At 50.8% G+C, this 19,890-nt stretch overlaps 3 protein-coding genes across 7 annotated transcripts in view; 1 reads left to right on the forward strand and 2 right to left on the reverse strand.

Moving 5' to 3' along the window:
• Window positions 1-7,736, reverse strand: part of strn3 (striatin, calmodulin binding protein 3) — a 12,583-nt gene extending 4,847 nt beyond the window's left edge. The window contains exons 1-6 of the mRNA XM_079752421.1: window positions 7,289-7,736; window positions 2,533-2,636; window positions 2,129-2,202; window positions 1,507-1,585; window positions 1,062-1,238; window positions 185-323 (exon numbers count right to left, since the gene is read on the reverse strand). Coding sequence (XP_079608547.1) covers window positions 185-323; window positions 1,062-1,238; window positions 1,507-1,585; window positions 2,129-2,202; window positions 2,533-2,636; window positions 7,289-7,558 — 843 coding nt within the window. The 5' untranslated portion in view covers window positions 7,559-7,736. The remainder of the gene's footprint in view (window positions 1-184; window positions 324-1,061; window positions 1,239-1,506; window positions 1,586-2,128; window positions 2,203-2,532; window positions 2,637-7,288) is intronic.
• Window positions 7,737-7,799: 63 nt separating this feature from the next.
• ap4s1 (adaptor related protein complex 4 subunit sigma 1) lies at window positions 7,800-9,912 on the forward strand. Its single transcript, XM_079752422.1, has 7 exons — window positions 7,800-7,870; window positions 7,967-8,017; window positions 8,123-8,268; window positions 8,570-8,656; window positions 9,077-9,145; window positions 9,292-9,303; window positions 9,674-9,912. The coding sequence occupies exons 3-7, from the start codon at window positions 8,131-8,133 to the stop codon at window positions 9,800-9,802; spliced, it is 435 nt and encodes a 144-aa protein (XP_079608548.1). The 5' UTR covers window positions 7,800-7,870; window positions 7,967-8,017; window positions 8,123-8,130; the 3' UTR covers window positions 9,803-9,912.
• Window positions 9,913-10,044: 132 nt separating this feature from the next.
• Window positions 10,045-19,890, reverse strand: part of hectd1 (HECT domain containing 1) — a 38,714-nt gene continuing 28,868 nt past the window's right edge. For all 5 annotated transcript variants that reach the window (XM_079752414.1, XM_079752415.1, XM_079752417.1 and 2 more), the window contains exons 31-42: window positions 19,631-19,868; window positions 19,056-19,138; window positions 18,537-18,664; window positions 17,339-17,540; window positions 16,034-16,171; window positions 14,787-15,217; window positions 14,060-14,218; window positions 13,641-13,719; window positions 13,460-13,553; window positions 12,436-12,586; window positions 11,529-11,673; window positions 10,045-10,686 (exon numbers count right to left, since the gene is read on the reverse strand). In XM_079752414.1, coding sequence (XP_079608540.1) covers window positions 10,549-10,686; window positions 11,529-11,673; window positions 12,436-12,586; window positions 13,460-13,553; window positions 13,641-13,719; window positions 14,060-14,218; window positions 14,787-15,217; window positions 16,034-16,171; window positions 17,339-17,540; window positions 18,537-18,664; window positions 19,056-19,138; window positions 19,631-19,868 — 1,986 coding nt within the window. In that variant the 3' untranslated portion in view covers window positions 10,045-10,548. The remainder of the gene's footprint in view (window positions 10,687-11,528; window positions 11,674-12,435; window positions 12,587-13,459; window positions 13,554-13,640; window positions 13,720-14,059; window positions 14,219-14,786; window positions 15,218-16,033; window positions 16,172-17,338; window positions 17,541-18,536; window positions 18,665-19,055; window positions 19,139-19,630; window positions 19,869-19,890) is intronic.

Consider the following 19,890-nt stretch of genomic DNA (forward strand, 5'->3'; position numbering starts at 1 on the left):
ATCTCATTATAGTATTCTGTTTAACTAAATACTATTTTTGTACTTTTGTTATAGATAAATACTGGGTGGTTTGTGTGTGTGTGTGTGTGTGTGTGTGTGTGTGTGTGTGTGTGTGTGTGTGTGTGTGTGTGTGTGTGTGTGTGTGTGTGTGTGTGTGTGTGTGTGTGTGTGTGTGTGTGTGTACCTTGTTCTTGTGTTTCTTGCGCTGCGCCGTGTGCGTGTTGATGTGGTCCAGCATGTCGCCCTCCTCTTCCTCCTCCTCCTCATCACTGTCCTCCGTGTTCTCCAGGAAGTTAAACGTCTCCAGGACATCCCCGGGGCTCCTGCATCACCATCATCATCACCATCATCATCACCACCATCATCATCATCATCACCACCACCACGATCACCATCATCATCATCACTCTAGTTTTGATCCTAACGGCTGCTGTGAGGGTCTTATCTGAGTATTAGTACGACTGACCTCTGCGTGTTAGTAGTACTGAGCACTGAGTATAAGTACTCATGCTCTGAGTACTAGTACTACTGCTCAGAGCTCAGCACTACTGACCTCAGAGTAAAGGTACTATTTACTGATTGAGTATTAGTACTACTGAAGAGATAAGTACTACACTGCTCTGAGTACTAGCACTCCTGCTCTGAGTACTCGTGCACTGAGTATTACTATTCCTGCTCTGAGTACTCCTGTACTGCTGCTCTGAGCACTCCTGCTCTGAGCACCAGTACTACTGCTCTGAGTACTGAGCACCAGTACTCGTGCTCTGAGTACCAGTATTCCTGCTCTGAGTACTCCTGCTCTGAGCACTCCTTCTCTGAGTACCCGTGCTCTGAGCACCCGTGCTCTGAGTACTCGTGCTCTGAGTTCTCCAGCTCTGAGTACTCGTGCTCTGAGTACTCCTGCTCTGAGTACTCCTGCTCTGAGTACCCATGCTCTGAGTACTCGTGCTCTGAGTACCCGTACTCTGAGTACTCGTTCTCTGAGTTCTCCTGCTCTGAGTACCCGTGCTCTAAGTACTCGTGCTCTGAGTACCCGTGCTCTGAGCACCAGTACCACTGACCTCTTGGGGTCCTGCTCCCTCCTCTTGCCGGGAGGCTCCGTTCCGTTGAGGATGTGCTCCAGGTTCTTGTTTTCCAGGGAGCCGTTGTGCTCCGAGCCGGCCAGACCCAGCAGGGAGCGGACCCTCTGGGACCGCACGTCCAGGATGGTGTCTGTATAGCCCACCTCCTGCAGGTACCTGGAGCACACACACATTATATACATTATATATATTATATATACATTATATACACGTCCAGGATGGTGTCTGTGTAGCCCACCTCCTGCAGGTACCTGGAGTATTATAATATATACATTAATACACAATCAATACATTATACACACATTATTAACATAAAGTGTGAATCCTTCCGTCTTAGGGGCTGTGTGTGTAGTGTGTAGTATAAAGTGTGTCTTACTGTTTGAGGGGCGGTGTGCGTATGTGTAGTACAGAGTGTGTATCTTACTGTCTGAGCAGCTGTCTTCCTTGTTTCCAGGTCAGCTGACAGTTTGGCGGAGATGTGACTTCTGCTTCTTTGGTTTCATCTGGAAAACACACAATGCACACAAGTAAAGTAGTATTTATGTGTATTATAGTACTATTGAGTTGTAGTACAACAGTATTTATGTGTACTATAGTAGTATTTAGGTGTAGTTGAACTGTATTTATATGTAGTATAGCAGTATTAATGTGTATTGTAACAGTATTTATGTGTAGTATAGTAGCATTGAGGTGTAGTACAGCAGTATGTGTAGTACAGTAGTATTTAGGTTTACTATAGCAGTATGTATGTGTAGTATAGTAGTATTTAGGTGTATGTGTAGTATAGTAGTATTGAGGTGTAGTATAGCAGTATCTGTAGTATAGTAGTATTTCAGTGTAGTACAGCAGTATGTATGTGTAGTATAGCAGTATTGAGGTGTAGTATAGCACTATTTCAGTGTAGTAAAGCAGTATGTGTGAGTAGTATAGTAGTATTGAGGTGTAGAACAGCAGTATGTATGTGTAGTATAGCAGTATTGCGGTGTAGTATAGCACTATTTTAGTGTAGTATAGCAGTATTGAGGTGTACTTGAGTATAGCAGTACCTGTTTCAAAGCTCGGAGGCTTGACCTCTCCCTGGTTCAGCTCAGTTCCGTATTTTAACTTGTGGTACTTCGCTCTGAGAAGGAAAACATTGTGAGCAAGAGAAGAGAATGCAGTAGCGCGTAGTACTGTAGTTGTACGTTAATAGTACTTAAGTACTATTTTGTAGAAGTACCGCATAGTACTGTAGTAGTAGGTTAATACCACTGTAGTAGAACCACGTAGTACTGCATTAGTACATTTAAGCAGTACTGCTTATTTCTTCATCTGTACGTAGTTTGTAGTTCTGTACTTTGTAGTTCTGTTTAGTAGTACTATAGTAGTATTATGAGTACTGTAGTAGTGCTTCGTAGTCCTGTAGTAGTACGGCAGTAGTACTGTGGAGGGAGGAGGAGGAACTTCTTACCGCTCCTGTTTCAGGGCGTATTCCAACATCTTGATTCTTCTGACGAGGTCGTTCTTCAAGTTCTCCTGACCCTTCCTCTCTCCCTGGAGGAACGCTATCCTGGCCTGGAGGGGGGGGGGGGGGGGGGAGAGAGGGCGAGAGTTCAGGAAACAATAGGATCAATAAAGAATGATCGGATATCCTCTCCCCCATGATCAATCATCACCTATACTGGTATAAGAGCCAGGTGTCCATGAGCAAGGCAGCTAACCCAACCTGCTCCCGCCCTGGGGGGGGGGGGGGGGGGGGGACAGGGGCACACCTGGGGCACACCTGTAGCTGGATATATTATTTCCATGAACGACATTGATTCACAGGAGTTCTGTCGCCCTCTGGTGGTGCTCTGCCTTTAAAGCCCAGTGGGGAATTGCTAGTAGTTGTCCATAGGGACTTTTGAGGACATATCCTTCAGCCGTGTACAAAGCACTGTACACACTGCACCCTTAACGGATCATCGTTACCAGCTCTCTCCCTGGCGTTGCCCTGCCCTGTAGCATGGCCGTAGCCTCCCAGGAAAGGAACACGGGTCCAAAGGTCAGACTACGATAGGGACCTGATCCAGACCATCTGATTGGTGGTCAGGAAAAACAGTGAGACAGGAAGACAGTGAAAGGCAGTGTGTTCAAAGAGGAAGGGCAGCTTCACACCGACCTTCCCGTAGTCCAGTAATCAGGCTGAACAACGGCCTTCGCTTTCTTCACTTCATGTTTGTGTGCAATGGAAACAGATACAGCGAATAAATGATACAGAAATCCTTTGAGCTAAACTTCAGTCAAACTTCCGCCTTGTATGCAGACAGGGCTGTGAGCAGAATCTTTTTATAGAACACACAGTTGTAATATACCAGACCAGTTCTAGAACACACAGCTGTTGTATACCAGAACTCTTCTAGAACACAGAGCTGTAATATACCAGACCAGTTCTAGAACACACAGCTGTTTTATACCAGAACTCTTCTAGAACACAGAGCTGTAATATACCAGAACTCTTCAAGAACACACAGCTTTAATGCACGAGAACCCTTCCAGAACACAGCTGTTATATATCAGAACTTTTCCAGAACAAAGCTGTGATATACCAGAAGCCTTCTCATTTATTCTGGTTAAAATGTGTGATTTATCTGGATGATAACACACTTATAGTAGACCCCCAGGTCCAAGATTAACATCATCATCATCTGGCTGTCTGTCCATCCAGCTGGCTATGAAACCAAACACTGAAGGCATGCAAGACACAGTGTGCTATTAATATACACACACACACACACACACACACACACACACACACACACACACACACACACACACACACACACACACACACACACACACACACACACACACACACACACACACACACACACACACAAACTACTTTGACCGGGGGTCCCTTCTTCGTCTAGTGTCGTCATGACAACAAGGAAATATGTGTGTGTCTACTCTCAGTGTATATGCAAGAGAGAGAGAGAGAGAGAGAGAGAGACAGACAGAGAGAGCGAGAAAGAGACAGACAGACAGAGAGAGAGAGAGACAGACAAACAGACAGACACAGAGAGAGAGAGAGAGAGACAGACAGACAGAGAGAGAGAGAGAGAGAGACAGACAGACAGACAGAGAGACAGACAGACAGATAGATAGACACAGAGAGAGACAGACAGACAGACAGACAGACTGACAGAGAGAGACAGCGACAGAGAGAGACATGGCAGACAGAGAGCAAGAAAGAGACAGACAGACAGACAGAGAAAGAGACAGACACAGAGAGAGACAGACAGAGACAGAGAGAGACAGACAGACAGACAGACAGCGACAGAGACACAGACAGACAGAGACAGAGAGACAGCGAGAGAGAGAGAGCGAGAAAGAGAGCACGAGAGAGAGCGAGACCAGCAGCAGAGTACCTGAGCCCCCTGTCTGAACCCGGCCCCCGACCCCCCCTTGGAGGCGCCTGGCGCCGGGTGGTCCGGTCGTCAGACTGACCGGTCCGACAGGGAGGACTAGCCTGACCCCGCCAGGCCAACCCGCCACTGCGCACCAGTCTGGGACCTCACAGTTCACTTTCCATTTCCAAGCCAACAGAAACCGACCAAACAGCCCCAGGGGGCAAGTGGAAAGGCCGACAGCCAATCAGAGCAATGAGATGTGTGACTAATCAGCGGCCGCCATCTTGGTTGTTTCTTAAAAGAGTGCTGCTCCGCTATTCAGTCATCGCATCAAACCCGCCCCGTCTCGGTTCAAGGGTTTTGATTGGCCCGACCTGAACGGGAGGAGCCAGTCAAACTGGAGCTCCAGATTCTTGTGGCTCCCAGGCTAACAGTGGTCCCACATAGTCCGCAGAAACCGGCGGAAACCCAGACCCACTGGTCAAAGTCTCGAGGCATGGGAGATATCCACCTCACCTCGGCCCGGTCTAGAGGGGTCTCCTGCTGTAGCTGTCCTGGAGATGGTTAGCGTGGTGTCATTGGGTTATCACTGGAGTACTGTTTACTACAACGGGTGCTACTGCTAGAGGCCTGCCTCATGGACCTTTACCTGTAGCATTGTTATGACTGAATGACTGGCTGACAGAGTGAGGGAAGACCTGGTTGACTTAATGAGTGGGTGACTGGCTGACTGAGTTACTGACTGAGTCAGCGAGGGAGCGTCTTACTGACTGACTGGCTAACCTGTAGCATTGTTATGACTGACTGACTGATTGAGGGAGCAACTGACTGACTTAATGAGTGAGGGAGCAACTGACTGGCTGAGTGAGTTACTGGCTGAGTATCAGATGTGACTGACTGGCTGGCTGGCTGAGTTACTGGCTGAGTATCAGATGTGAACATGACTCATGAGCCGGGGCGTGGAGGTGTTTCCTGGTATCACAGCAGAACCACCTGTCTCATGTCTGAATCAACAGTTGCTTCCCCTGGATCTGCTATCAGGTTCAAACACACTCCGCCATGAGCGAACGGAGCGCTGTTATTCCTGGTCGGTCTACTTTTAGTACCGGAGCACAGGAGAGCCCCCCCCCCCCGCAGACCTCCTCTCTGAACTACCATCATCTGGTGGTCCTGTTGTGAACATCTAGTCTGATCTGGTAGAATAGTCAGAGAGTTGGTTAGTTAGCTACTCTACAGGTAAGCAACCATCGTCTGGAACTGGTGAACACCCAGTAGAAGCCTGTGGTTGTGGCAGCTCAAGTGTCCAACAGTAGCCGACAGTGGTTGTACTGGGCAGCTTCCAGGAGAACCAGTAGACAGACTTAGAAAATAGGAAATAGAAGATCTCTATTTTATCAAGCAGGTGTGAAGAACTTCTGGGTGTCCACTCTGTACCGAGTTTAGAGAACAAACACACCCAACCTGGCAACCACAGGACAAACGCAGCCACAGGGGAAGGGCCGTAATGCTAATCAACATCCAGTAAATCCAGCTTGAGAATCTTGCCCTAAAGTACTACGTCATGCTGGTAAAGGAGCCGTGGTGGTCCACCGTGTCCACGGGCCGGGCCCCCCAGGACGGAGCCACCGGGACTCCGTCCTGAGTATTGTTGATTATATAGAGTAATATTCCAACAGTATACTTAAAATATTCTATTGTAGTATTGAGTCATTATATAGCATTCTATTGTTTTAGTAGTATTGTAGAGCATTATACTGTAGTATCCTGCTATAGTATAGTAATGTGGTACTCAGGAGTGCTATAGTTAAGTGTTCGGGGGTAATATTCTATTGTGGTACTGTGGATCGTTCTAGACTAGTATTCTTGGAGTGTGACGGCTCTCTCACGCTGACGACGTCATCCTCTAAGTATGCAACAGACTCACAACAAGTCAGGACAGCTAAGATGATATGTACCAAGAGATATCCAGCCCTCTCTCCCACACACATACACACACACACACACACACACACTATTACGTTCATAGTACGTGCTCATAGTACGTACACACACACACTCATAGTACACACACACACACACACACTCTCTCTCTCTCTCTTTCGCTCTCACTCACTCTCTCGTTCTCACACACACCTTAAAATGTTTTTAAATGAAAAGCAACAGAAACGGAAGCATGCCAGGAGCGGCTGCGTCCATCACATAAACATGCTGCACGTCATATCCACAACGTCCCCTGCTCTACATGTTGTTGTGTTTGGACCTCCATGTACATGTCATTTAGAGAATATTTACACCGATGGTATAGTTACACTTTACTGTGCTACTTCACCGCCGGCGGACTCCCAGCGCCCCGGGGGACGCACGGGGGGGGCACAGCCTCTCGTGAAGCAGCTGTCGCAGCGGGCCGGCCTGACGGGTGATGCGGTCACACACCAGCCGGCAGGCCGCTGGCTTCACTAGTATTCCAGTAGTAACTGGTACTTCAGTAGTAACTGGTGCTTCAGTAGTGACTGGTACTTCAGCAGGGACTGGTTCTTCCCAGACCAACCAGGCTCGTACTGTCAGGTCGCTGTGGAGCCGGTCCGAGGAGGTGTGTCTGACAACATCAGAAGCTAACGGGAACCGAAGCTAATGGTAGCTAGCCTAACTAGCGCTACCGTTGTACCGTTAACTAACCCAAATATTGTACTCAACCGTAATAGCGCGATAATAACACCGAAGTTACCGATCCACTCGCACACCGAGCCGACACAGACGTCCTATCCCCGCGGTGAATGTCACCCGGATCTACTGTAGAGCGACGTGGCCTCTGTTGTTTTTAGCGGGGTTAGCTACCTGCAGCTCGGCCCGCTCCACCTCCCAGTGCGCCCTCTCCATCTCGAAGCGGGCCCACTCGTGCTGGATGTAGTGCAGGATGCCGGGGATGGTGTACTGCTGGGGCCGCGGGGGCATCTCCTCTGCCGGCTGCTGCTGCTGCTGGGGCACCAGAGCCCCGCCGCCCGTCGGCGGGTTAGCGGGGTTGTTGTTCCCTTGCTGCGGCTGTCTCGGGGCGGCCATTCCCACCCCTCCTCCTCCTCCACCTCCTCCACCTCCTCCTTCATCCATGTTTTCTGGAGAGAAAGTAGGAAAGTCCCAGCAGCGCTCCGATCGACTGGTCGATCTCCCGCCGGTCACCCCGGCTCTCCGCTCCGCCGGTCGTGCCGCTGTGTGTGCGGGCGGGTGGGTGCGGACGGTCGGCTGTGTAGTGGCTGCAGGAGTCGGGAGTCTGGATCTGCTGGATCTAGCCGGCCGACATTACGGCTCCGCCTGGATCTGCTGGCTGCACGCCGCGCTGCATGCCGGGACACGGAGCATTGAGCATGCGCAGCAGAGAGCGCCACAGCATACCAGAAGATGGGTCATATGTTGTTATGAGCTGTGAGTTAATGTAGAAAGCAGAGGTAGTTTGCGTTGTTATTCTAACGCTTTCAAGACCTCTGAGGAAACAATTAATAATGTGTGTCGCGTCAACAGCGTCAGAAAACAGCAAAACCCGCCTGTGGACGTAGATTGATGGTCTAGCCGGTGAGAGACTGGGGTCGGTGTGTTATTAAAGGGGTTCTGTCATGCCACCGGGTCTAGGTGGGATCAGCCATTACAAACCCTTTGAAGCTGTGGTTGTGTTCTCAGGGGTGGAGATGATAAAGTTCGTGCTGATGGTGAACCGCCAGGGTCAGACCCGGCTGTCGCGCTACTACCAGCCGGTGGAGCTCGGCAGGAGGGCGGCTCTGGAGGCCGACGTGGTGCGAGGCTGTCTGTACCGCAAGAAGGAAGAGGTGCCTGTCTGTCTGCATCCCCATCTCTCTGTCTCTGACTAGCTGCCTGTCTGTCTGTCGGTCTGTCTACTCGGCATAGCTGTGTGTGTGTGTGTGTGTGTCTGTCGGTCTACTCTGCATATCTGTCAGCATCACGGTATCTGTCTGTCCCTCTCTGTCTGTCTGTCTGCATAGCTTTTCATGATTTTCTCCATGTGATCGTTATACTTTACTGTGATGGACCTTTATTATACTTTACTGATGTGAACATCCTACGTTATGCTCTAAACGCCCATGCCCATGTCCCCAACCTCCTGTCCAGTGTTCCTTCGTGGAGTTCAAGGACTTCAAGCTGGTGTACCGCCAATACGCCTCGCTCTACGTCGTGGTGGGGGTCACAGAGTCGGAGGTACTGCCTCACGCCTCTGGAAATAACATCCACAGAGGAACCGGTGGTTTGCTCAGAGCAGAGGAGGAGTTCAGAGCAGGGGATAGGATGGTGGAGCTCCATGTCCCCTACCGGCCTCCGGAGAACATGTCTTTGAAATCAGGGCGGGTCACTCTGGGTAGAATCGTCCGCTAAAGGACTTCATGGTTGATCAGCCCAACTCTAGGCTACTGGTTTAGGGTATTGCAACATGCTAACTATAGCCCTACGCTAGGGCTAACCGTTTCAGAGTATTTCAACAGTGAGCGCAGTAGGGCAGTGTGTGTTGACCAGACAGTGCAGTGTGTGTGTTGTGCATTAGAGCAGTGTGTGTTGACCAGACAGTGCAGTGCGTGTGTTGTGCATTAGAGCAGTGTGTGTTGACGCAGTCCTCTCTTCCAGAACGAGCTGTCCGTCTACGAGCTGGTCCACAACTTCGTGGAGGTTCTGGACAAGTACTTCAGCCGTGTGGTGAGTCCCGCCCCCCGGGAGCCACCAATCAGCTGCTGAGCTGGAGGTACCTTGGAAACAGGGACCTCTGGCCACAGCCAATCAGCTTGTGTTTTATAATAAACCATATGAGCTGTGTTTTCTGACTGGATGTTTTGTCTCCACAGAGTGAGCTGGATGTATCCTTCAGTGACCCCTGCTGGCCACTCAGTGGACTGCAGGTCTGCGTCTGAGTCCTCCATAATATTCAAACATGCTACACTCATTTTTAGGTTCTCACGTCACTTTTTATAATCTATTGAGGTCCTCAGTCCGTTGGATGAGCGTGTTGTTGTATTTGTATTACTTTTAGGTGTCGGATCATTTGAGGATTAATTAATATTAGGATTAATCATCGCCATCTAGTGACAACAGCATGAACTTCACATTCATGGGTGACTAGGAAATAGGTGTCTTCACTTCTTCAGTAAATAATCTGGTCTTCACTATATGGAACCTTTGAGACTGTGTGTATGTGTGTGTGTGTTGAGCTCCTTAAGTGGCCGTCAGATCATGTTCAACATGGACAAGGTCCACATCATCCTGGACGAGATGATCCAGAACGGCCACGTGGTGGAGACCAACCACTCCCGCATCCTGGCCCCGCTCGGCGCGCTGGACACACTGGCTCACAGCTGAGGACGTCACCATGACGACCACGGAGCTAATGCCCCATCACCATGACTACCATGGAGCTAATGCCCCATCACCATGACTACCATGGAGCTAATGCCCCATCACCATGACTACCATGGAGCTCATACTCATCACCATGACTACCATAGATTCATTTGTGGTTCATAAACAATGTGCCCTGAAGATGCTGGATCACCATGATGACAACGAGGGGGGGTAGACACTGGATCGCCACGACAACATGGTTTCATACTTTGCAAATATTTTAATGATTTTTTTGTTTGGAGCATACACATTTGAAAATATCTGTTGACCTCAAACTGCAACTTGAGTTAAATAAAGGTTTATAATATACAAAGAAAATACAGGGAGCTGAGCTTGTTTGGTTCATTCTGCTTGTGCCTGGTCCTGGTCCATCGGTCAGGACCCACCCCAGCAGGGGAGCCAGGCAGGCACTGGGACCGCTACAACCACCCCACACAGCCAGCACGCCTCTCCACACACACACACACACACACACACAACACACACGGACGGACGGACGGACGAGGGAGAGACAGACAGCAGCCAGGATGAGGACAGGAGAGAGAGGGGGGAGAGAGCACAACTTAAACTTTTCTTTAAATGTCTCAAAACAAACACACAACACTGCCTCTTCCTCGCTGACCAGCGCCCCTCCTGGGGCTGCTCCGATTGGCCGGCTGCTGCGCCGGGGGGTGGGCGGGGCTCGGGCGACGGATGGAGCATGCTCAGTTGAGATGGAAGCCCTTCTCCATGGTGGCCGCCAGCAGGCGCTCCCGCATGATGACCTCGGAGGAGTACTCAGGCAGCTTCAGGTAGTGGACGCAGGTGTTGACCGACGGGTAGCTGGAGTCTGTAGCGTCCACCTGAAACAAGCAGCCAGTAGAGCTCACTACAGCGCAGAGAGCCAGTAGAGCTCACTACAGCGCAGAGAGCCTTTAAGAGCCAGTAGAGCTCACTACAGCGCAGAGAGCCAGTAGAGCTCACTACAGCGCAGAGAGCCAGTAGAGCTCACTACAGCGCAGAGAGCCAGTAGAGCTCACTACAGCGCAGAGAGCCTTTAAGAGCCAGTAGAGCTCACTACAGCGCAGAGAGCCTTTAAGAGCCAGTAGAGCTAACTACAGCGCAGAGAGCCAGTAGAGCTCACTACAGCGCAGAGAGCCAGTAGAGCTCACTACAGCGCAGAGAGCCTTTAAGAGCCAGTAGAGCTTACTACATCATATCAGAGCATATTAGAGTTTGAGAGCTTGACATTGCGTGCTATTAGAGCCTTTAAGAGCTTTAGACCTTACTACAGCATGTAAGAGCCTTTAAAAGTTGTAGAGCGTTCTACAGCATATAAGCCTTTCAGAGGGTTTTAGAACTTACTACAACATATTAGAGCCTTCAAGAGTTTTATAGCATACTACAGCATATACAAGCCTTCTAGAGCTTACTATATCATATAAGAGCCTTTAAAAGAGTTTTAGAGCTTACTACAGCATATTAGAGTCTTTAAAAGAGTTTTAGAGCTTACTTCAGCATATTAGAGTTTTAAGAGAGTTTTAGAGCTTACTACAGAGCACTAGAGCGTATTGGAGCATATTCGTGTTTGAGAGCTTGCTGTTGCGTACCAGAGGGTATTAGAGCATATAAGACTTTTAGAGATTACTAGGGCGTATTAGAGTACTTTAGAGCGAGGGAGGGGGGGCCTGGAGCAGCCTCTCACCTTCCTGACGATGGTAAGCCGGGGGTGCAGGTTGGCCAGCCCACCAGGGGGAAGGGTGGAGCAGCCGGTGGTGAACTGCAGGAAGGCCTTCCTCTCGTCTGAAGACATCCCACAGAGGACCTGGACGAACCTCACGAAGCCAGGACTGCAGAGCGACGTACAGCGTTACTACAGGACAGCTACAGTACTACTACTAAAGTACTACTAAAGTACTACTGCAGTATTACCAGAGTGCTGCTACAGTACTACTACAGTATAACCACTACAGTATTACCAGAGTACTGCTACAGTACTACGAAAGTATTAACAGATTACTACTACAGTACTACTACAGCATGATACTAGATGAGAGCAAAGCCCAGAAGAGGATCAAATACACAGCTGGCTCAGTACTACACTATGATGAGCATGTACCCGTCTGTCTGCTTCAGTACCTGTCTGTGGTGTAGCCCAGTATTACTACACTATGATAAGCATGTACCCGTCTGTCTGCTTCAGTACCTGTCTGTGGTGTAGCCCAGTATTACTACACTATGATAAGCATGTACCCGTCTGTCTGCTTCAGTACCTGTCTGTGGTGTAGCCCAGTATTACTACACTATGATGAGCATGTACCCGTCTGTCTGCTTCAGTACCTGTCTGTGGTGTAGTCCAGTATTAATACACTATGATGAGCATGTCCCCGTCTGTCTGCTTCAGTACCTGTCTGTGGTGTAGCCCAGTATTACTACACTATGATGAGCATGTACCCGTCTGTCTGCTTCAGTACCTGTCTGTGGTGTAGCCCAGTATTACTACACTATACTGAGCATGTACCCGTCTGTCTGTGTCAGTACTTTTCTCTGGTGTAGCCCAGTAATACTACACTATACTGAGCGTGTACCTGTCTGTCTGTCTGCGTCAGTACCTTTCTCTGGTGTAGCCCAGCTTGGGCTCTGTGTAGTTGACGATGTCATCCGAGGTCCAGGTCGGTGATTGGTTGCCACAGAGGATCATCTGGACCTCGTTGTGGCTGAACGAGCTCATCTTCTCCATGGGAAACACTCTGTTGAAGCCCTCTGCAACACATGGATATAAACACCTCTATTAAGGTACATAGCGATATAAACACCTCTATTAAGGTATATAGCGATATATACACCTCTATTAAGGTACATAGCGATATAAACACCTCTATTAAGGTACATAGCGATATAAACACCTCTATTAAGGTACATAGTAATATATATACACCTCTATTAAGGTACATAGCGATATATACACCTCTATTAAGGTACATAGCAATATATACACCTCTATTAAGGAACTTAGCGATATATACACCTCTATTAAGGTACTTAGCGATATAAACACCTCTATTAAGGTACATTGCGATATATACACCTCTATTAAGGTACATAGCGATATAAACACCTCTATTAAGGTACATAGCGATATATACACCTCTATTAAGGTACATAGCGATATATACACCTCTATTAAGGTACATAGCGATATATACACCTCTATTAAGGTACATAGCGATATATACACCTCTATTAAGGGACATAGCGATATATACACCTCTATTAAGGTACATAGAGATATATACACCTCTATTAAGGTACATAGCGATATATACACCTCTATTAAGGTACATAGAGATATATACACCTCTATTAAGGTACATAGTGATATATACACCTCTATTAAGGTACATAGTGATATATACACCTCTATTAAGGTACATAGTGATATATACACCTCTATTAAGGTACACTCTATTAAGGTATATATTAAGGTACATAGTGATATATCCATCTCTTTTAAGGTATACACTCATCTTCTCCATAGGTTCCAACACATCTACAGTATGGACATGTAAATAGCTCCAGGTAAGATGTCTCTATAGCTTCTACATGTCATGATCTATGCTGGGGGCTCTGCTGTACCTCTGAAGGCGTCCATCTGCTTCTGGATGCCGGTGTGCATACAGAAGTCAAACATCAACTCTACGTACTCCTCCGCATTCTCCATGGTGACCATCTGCAGAGGCACAGGGAGACAGGTTCAGATACAGCGAGACAGGTTCATATACAGCGAGACAGGTAGTGAGACAGGTAGGGGTCCCACCTCGTCGTCTCCGTTGGGCTTCAGGTCCACAGCGGAGAAGCCGTGGACTTTAGAGGACGGACAGAACTGGAAATTCAACCTGAGAGAGAGACAGGTAGAGAGCGGGAGACAGGTAGAGAGAGGGAGACGAGTTAATATGCAATATCAACCCATATAGGGGGTATATCTATCTATAGATATATATAAAAGGGTATTTTTTCGGGGTAAATTAAAGGGTATGTATAAAAAGGTATATAAAAGGGTATACTCAATATATATATGGGTATGTTTAAAGGGGTATATATATATAAATGTATAAATAAAAGTTTATTTCTGGAGTTATATATATATAAGGGTATACATAATGGTATATTAAGGGGGTATACATAGAGGTATGTATAAGGGGGTGTCTTTGAGGGGCGTCTCATTGGGGGCCGTACCCCAGGTCGTCGATGCTCAGCGGCGGTCCGGAGCCCAACGGGTTCCTCAGCATCAGGTCTTGTAGTCTGGTGTTCTTGTCGTCCTCTGAGAGGGTCTTACTGCTCACGATGTGTCTCCTCCGCACACACAGCTCCTTCACCTCCCGCAGGAACCGCGCCCTGCACACACACACACACACACACACACACACACACACACACACACACACACACACACGATTAACAAATGAATATGACTTCACTTAAGTCTGTCTAGCTACCCGTCTTTCTAGTGACCCGTCTGTCTGCGTAGTGACCCGTCTGTCTGTCTACTGACCCGTCTGTCTGTCTGTCTAGTGACCTGTGTCTGTGTAGTGATCTTTCTGTCTGTCTAGTGACCCGTCTGTCTAGTGACCCGTCTCTCTGTCTAGTGGCCAATCTGTCTAGTGACCTGTCTGTCTGTCTAGTGATCTTTCTGTCTGTCTAGTGACCCGTCTGTCTGTCTAGTGACCTGTCTGTCTAGTGACCTGTCTCTCTGTCTGGTGACCTGTCTGTCTAGTGACCCGTCTGTCTGGCGACCCGTCTGTCTGGCGACCCGTCTGTCTGGCGACCCGTCTGTCTGGCAACCCGTCTGTCTGGCAACCCGTCTGTCTGGCAACCCGTTTGTCTGGTGACCCGTCTGTCTGGCGACCCGTCTGTCTAGCGACCCGTCTGTCTAGCGACCGGTCTGTCTAGCGACCCGTCTCACCTGTGGGGGTTGACCAGCTGGAAGTGGTCCCAGGTGAGGATGCCGTGGTACCAGGCGGGGGGCTTGGGCTTGGGGGGGTCCAGGATGAACTCGGACTTGGAGTCCTCGTCCTCGCTGCCCAGGGAGTAGGTCTCCTGGCTGTCCTCGGTGGAGGCCTCTGATTGGCCGTCGGGGTAGTGGGCGTGGTGCAGCAGCTTGCTCATGGTGGACTTGATGTCGCCCATGCAGAGCAGCCTGAAGAAGGGCTGGGAGACGGGCAGGTCCACCAGCCGGTTGTCCTGGATGCACTTGGCCAGGAACACGCCCAGGAAGTGGAACAGCTTGCTGATTGGCTCCACCTCCTCGCTGTCCTGGGGGAAGGGGGCGGGGAAAAGGCCGCAGGAGCGCTGGACGTAGTAACCCGGAGGCTTCCTGCCTCCGCCCAGATCCACCTGCACAGACGGAGGTCAGGTACGACACGTCAGATATAACACAACGCACCAGCTGGACGGGGCGACCTCACAGGCAAATACAGGGGAGAGGGAGACAGGTAGAGAGGCAGACGGGTAGAGAGACAGACGGGTAGAGAGAACGCCCAGTAGAGACAGACAGGAAGAGAGACAGAGGGATAGAGAGACAGAGGGGTAGAGAGAGACAGACGGGTAGAGAGAATGACCAGTACAGAGACAGACAGGAAGAGAGACAGAGGGGTAGAGAGACAGACATGTAGAGAGAACAACCAGTAGAGACAGACAGGAAGAGAGACAGAGGGGTAGAGTGACAGAGGGGTAGAGACACAGACGGGTAGAGAGACAGACAAGAGAGACAGACAAGAGAGACAGACGGGTAGAGAGACAGAGGGGTAGAGACAGAGAGGTAGAGAGACAGACGGGTAGAGAGACAGACGGGTAGAGAAAGATGGGTAGGGAGACAGACGGGTGGAGAGACAGACGGGTAGAGAGACAGGTAGAGACAGACGGGTAGAGAGACAGACGGGTAGAGAGACAGACGGGTAGAGAGACAGACAGGTAGAGAGACAGAGGGGTAGAGAGACAGACAGGTAGAGAGACAGAGGGGTAGAGAGTAAAAAGAGTCAGATGGGTAGAGAGACAGAGAGGTAGAGAGACAGACGGGTAGAGAGACAGACGGGTAGAGAGAATGACGGGTATTGAGACAGACAGGTATGGAGACAGAGGGGTAGAGAGACAGGTAGAGACAGACGGGTAGAGAGACAGACGGGTAGAGAGACAGACGGTAGAGAGACAGACCTGCCGGGACTCGTCGTCGGGGAAGTCGTCGTCACAGAGCCACATGCCCAGAGAGGTCCTCTGGAACTCAGCGGCCACCAGGGCGTAGAACTCCAGGGTCGGGCCCAGACCGGTGCCCTCCTCCCCCAGGAACTCCACCTAGAGCAGGGACACACCGTCAGACCAGAGGCCTCCTCCCCCAGGGACACACCGTCAGACCAGAGGCCTCCTCCCCCAGGGACACACGTCAGACCAGAGGCCTCCTCCCCCAGGGACGCACGTCAGACCAGAGGCCTCCTCCCCCAGGGACACACCGTCAGACCAGAGCCCTCCTCCCCCAGGGACACACCGTCAGACCAGAGGCCTCCTCCCCCAGGGACACACCATCAGACCAGAGGCCTCCTCCCCCAGGGACACACCGTCAGACCAGAGCCCTCCTCCCCCAGGGACACACCGTCAGACCAGAGGCCTCCTCCCCCAGGGACACACCGTCAGACCGGTGGCCTCCACCCCCAGGGATACACCCAACACACCTGTCTCACAGCCATCAGACCTGTCTCACAGCCATCAGACCTGTCCCCTCCTCCCCCAGGGACACACCTGTCTGACCTGTCTCACACCCATCACACCTGTCGCCCCCCTGAGACAAACCCATCACACCTGTCTCACAGCCATCAGACCAGTGCCCTCCTCCCCCAGAGACACACCCAACACACCTGTCTCACAGCCATCAGACCTGTCCCCTCCTCCCCCAGGGACACACCTGTCAGACCTGTCTCACAGCCATCAGACCTGTCTCACAGCCATCAGACCTGTCCCCTCCTCCCCCAGGGACACACCTGTCAGACCTGTCTCACAGCCATCAGACCTGTCCCCTCCTCCCCCAGGGACACACCTGTCAGACCTGTCTCACAGCCATCAGACCTGTCTGACAGCCATCAGACCTGTCCCCTCCTCCCCCAGGGACACACCTGTCAGACCTGTCTCACAGCCATCAGACCTGTCTGACAGCCATCAGACCTGTCCCCTCCTCCCCCAGGGACACACCTGTCAGACCTGTCTCACAGCCATCAGACCTGTCTGACAGCCATCAGACCTGTCCCCTCCTCCCCCAGGGACACACCTGTCAGACCTGTCTCACAGCCATCAGACCTGTCTCACAGCCATCAGACCTGTCCCCTCCTCCCCCAGGGACACACCTGTCAGACCTGTCTCACAGCCATCAGACCTGTCTGACAGCCATCAGACCTGTCCCCCCCCCCAGAGACGCACCCATCCCCCCCCCAGGTAACCATGGCAGCGCTGTGAGGCCGGCGTGCCGCTCACCTCCAGCACCGACTTCCTGTCGGCGTGGATCTGCATGACGCTCTCGGCCCACTCCATCATGGCGTCTCCTCGGGGCACCTTGACGCGCTCGTGCTTCAGCCGGCCCACGCGGAACTCAGCGGGGTCGTCGCGCCGCACCGTGGCGGGCGGCCGCGAGCGCTCCATGGTCGCCTCGCGCCGGTTCTGGAGCCACACGATGGCCCTGGGGAGACACACACACACACACACACACACACACACACACACACACATCAGCCATTTGCCCTCGTCTGCTGTGCATTGTTTTGGTTGCTTGAACTGCCTCGGTGTCTTTGCCATCGTCTGCGCTTGTTTGTTTGTTCTGGCTCCAATTGTGTGCGATATGTTTGTGCGATTGTTTGTCTTTCTCCCCTTTGGCTTAGGCCTGCTGTCATTATAAATGTAACGTATTTTATTCTTATTTTAGGTTGCCTACAGCTGGAAATTAGCCAAATAGGCTAAAGCTGCTCCTTTTACTGTAGAGTTAATCAAAAGGGACTGTCCATGAGACTATAAACAAATCAACTAAACAAACACATCAGCCTGAGGAGACACACATCAGCCCCTCTGGACAGACACACATCAGCCCCTCTGGACAGACACACATCAGCCCCTCTGTAGAGACACACACCTCAGCCCCTCTGTAGAGACACACACCTCAGCCCCTCTGGACAGACACACATCAGCCCCTCTGTAGAGACACACATCAGCCCCTCTGTAGAGACACACACCTCAGCCCCTCTGGACAGACACACATCAGCCCCTCTGTAGAGACACACATCAGCCCCTCTGTAGAGACACACACCTCAGCCCCTCTGTAGAGACACACACCTCAGCCCCTCTGGACAGACACACATCAGCCCCTCTGTAGAGACACACATCAGCCCCTCTGTAGAGACACACACCTCAGCCCCTCTGGACAGACACACATCAGCCCCTCTGTAGAGACACACATCAGCCCCTCTGGACAGACACACATCAGCCCCTCTGGACAGACACACATCAGCCCCTCTGTAGAGACACACACCTCAGCCCCTCTGGACAGACACACATCAGCCCCTCTGTAGAGACACACACCTCCAGGCTCTCTAGACAGACACACATCAGCCCCTCTGGACAGACACACCTCCGCCTCTACCTCCAGCCCCCCCAGGGACCTGGGAGTCGTATCGGTCAGTACCTGGAGGCCCCGAAGGCGGTGCAGGTAAAGTAGAGCTGCCGGGTCTCGAAGGGGATGAGGAATGGGCACTTGGAGGTCAGCTGCTCACACCAGTCTGGCAGCGCACCGCTGGCCAGAGCTAAGGGCTCCTGGGGAGAGAGACACTGGGTCAGTATGGAGAGAGAGAGAGAGAGAGACAGAGACACAGAGAGAGAGAGAAAGAGAGAGACAGACAGAGACAGACAGACAGAGAGAGAGACAGACAGAGAGCGAGAGAGACAGAGACAGAGACAGACAGAGAGACAGACAGAGAGACAGAGACAGACAGAGAGACAGACAGAGACAGACAGACAGAGAGAGAGACAGACAGAGAGCGAGAGAGACAGAGACAGAGACAGAGAGACAGAGACAGACAGAGAGACAGACAGAGAGACAGAGACAGACAGAGAGAGACAGACAGAGACAGACAGAGACAGACAGAGAGACAGAGACAGAGACAGAGACAGACAGAGAGCGAGAGTCAATTGTGTGTTTTCTTACCTCTATCTGTTGCAGGATCTTGGTGGTGACCTTCTTACTTGTGAATTCATCTGGAGACGCATTGAACTGTAACTCGTCCACTTCTACACACACACAATTTTAAAAAAACACACACAAACAAACACACAGTTAACATTTGTATAAAACATATGTACAAATAAATGCATGCCTACAAGCCTTCTCTGGTTCATTGGATCATTAGCATGTCTAAAGAACAATAAACAAAATAAAATGTTTACTATCTCACTATCCATCTGTCTTATATAAGATACCTTCCAGTGTGTACACGTCCTGTAGCGTTTAGTTCCTGTTTTGCCTAACGTAACATCCTGTAGGGTTTAGTGACTTCCTGTGATGCGTGACGCCCCTTCCTGTAGGGTTTAGTGACTTCCTGCAGAGTTTAGTGACTTCCTCTATGGTTTAGTGACTTACTGTGATGTGTGACGCCCCTTCCTGTAGGGTTTAGTGACTTCCTGTTTGGCCTAACTCCCCTTCCTGTAGGGTTTAGTGACTTCCTGTTTGGCGTAACTCCCCTTCCTGAAGTGTTTAGTGACTTCCTGTTCTGCCTGACATACCTTCCTGTAGGGTGCGGGCGTTGGAGGCGGGGTCTCCGCCGATGATGTAGAGTATCCGTAGCAACTGGAGGACGTCCTCCACGCCGCAGGCGTTCTGCACGCAGCCCGCCTTGGCCTGCGCCGCCTCCCGGGCCGCGCCCAGGATCTCACTGCTCTGATTGGTCGACACGGAGCCCGGGCTCTGACCCCCGGGACGGATCCCACCGCCCCCACCTCCCACACCGTGTTCACAGAACTCCTGGGGAGGGAAGGGGAGGAGT

This window comes from Pollachius pollachius (genome assembly GCF_949987615.1).
Source record: "Pollachius pollachius genome assembly, chromosome: 15".
Taxonomy (NCBI): domain Eukaryota; kingdom Metazoa; phylum Chordata; class Actinopteri; order Gadiformes; family Gadidae; genus Pollachius; species Pollachius pollachius.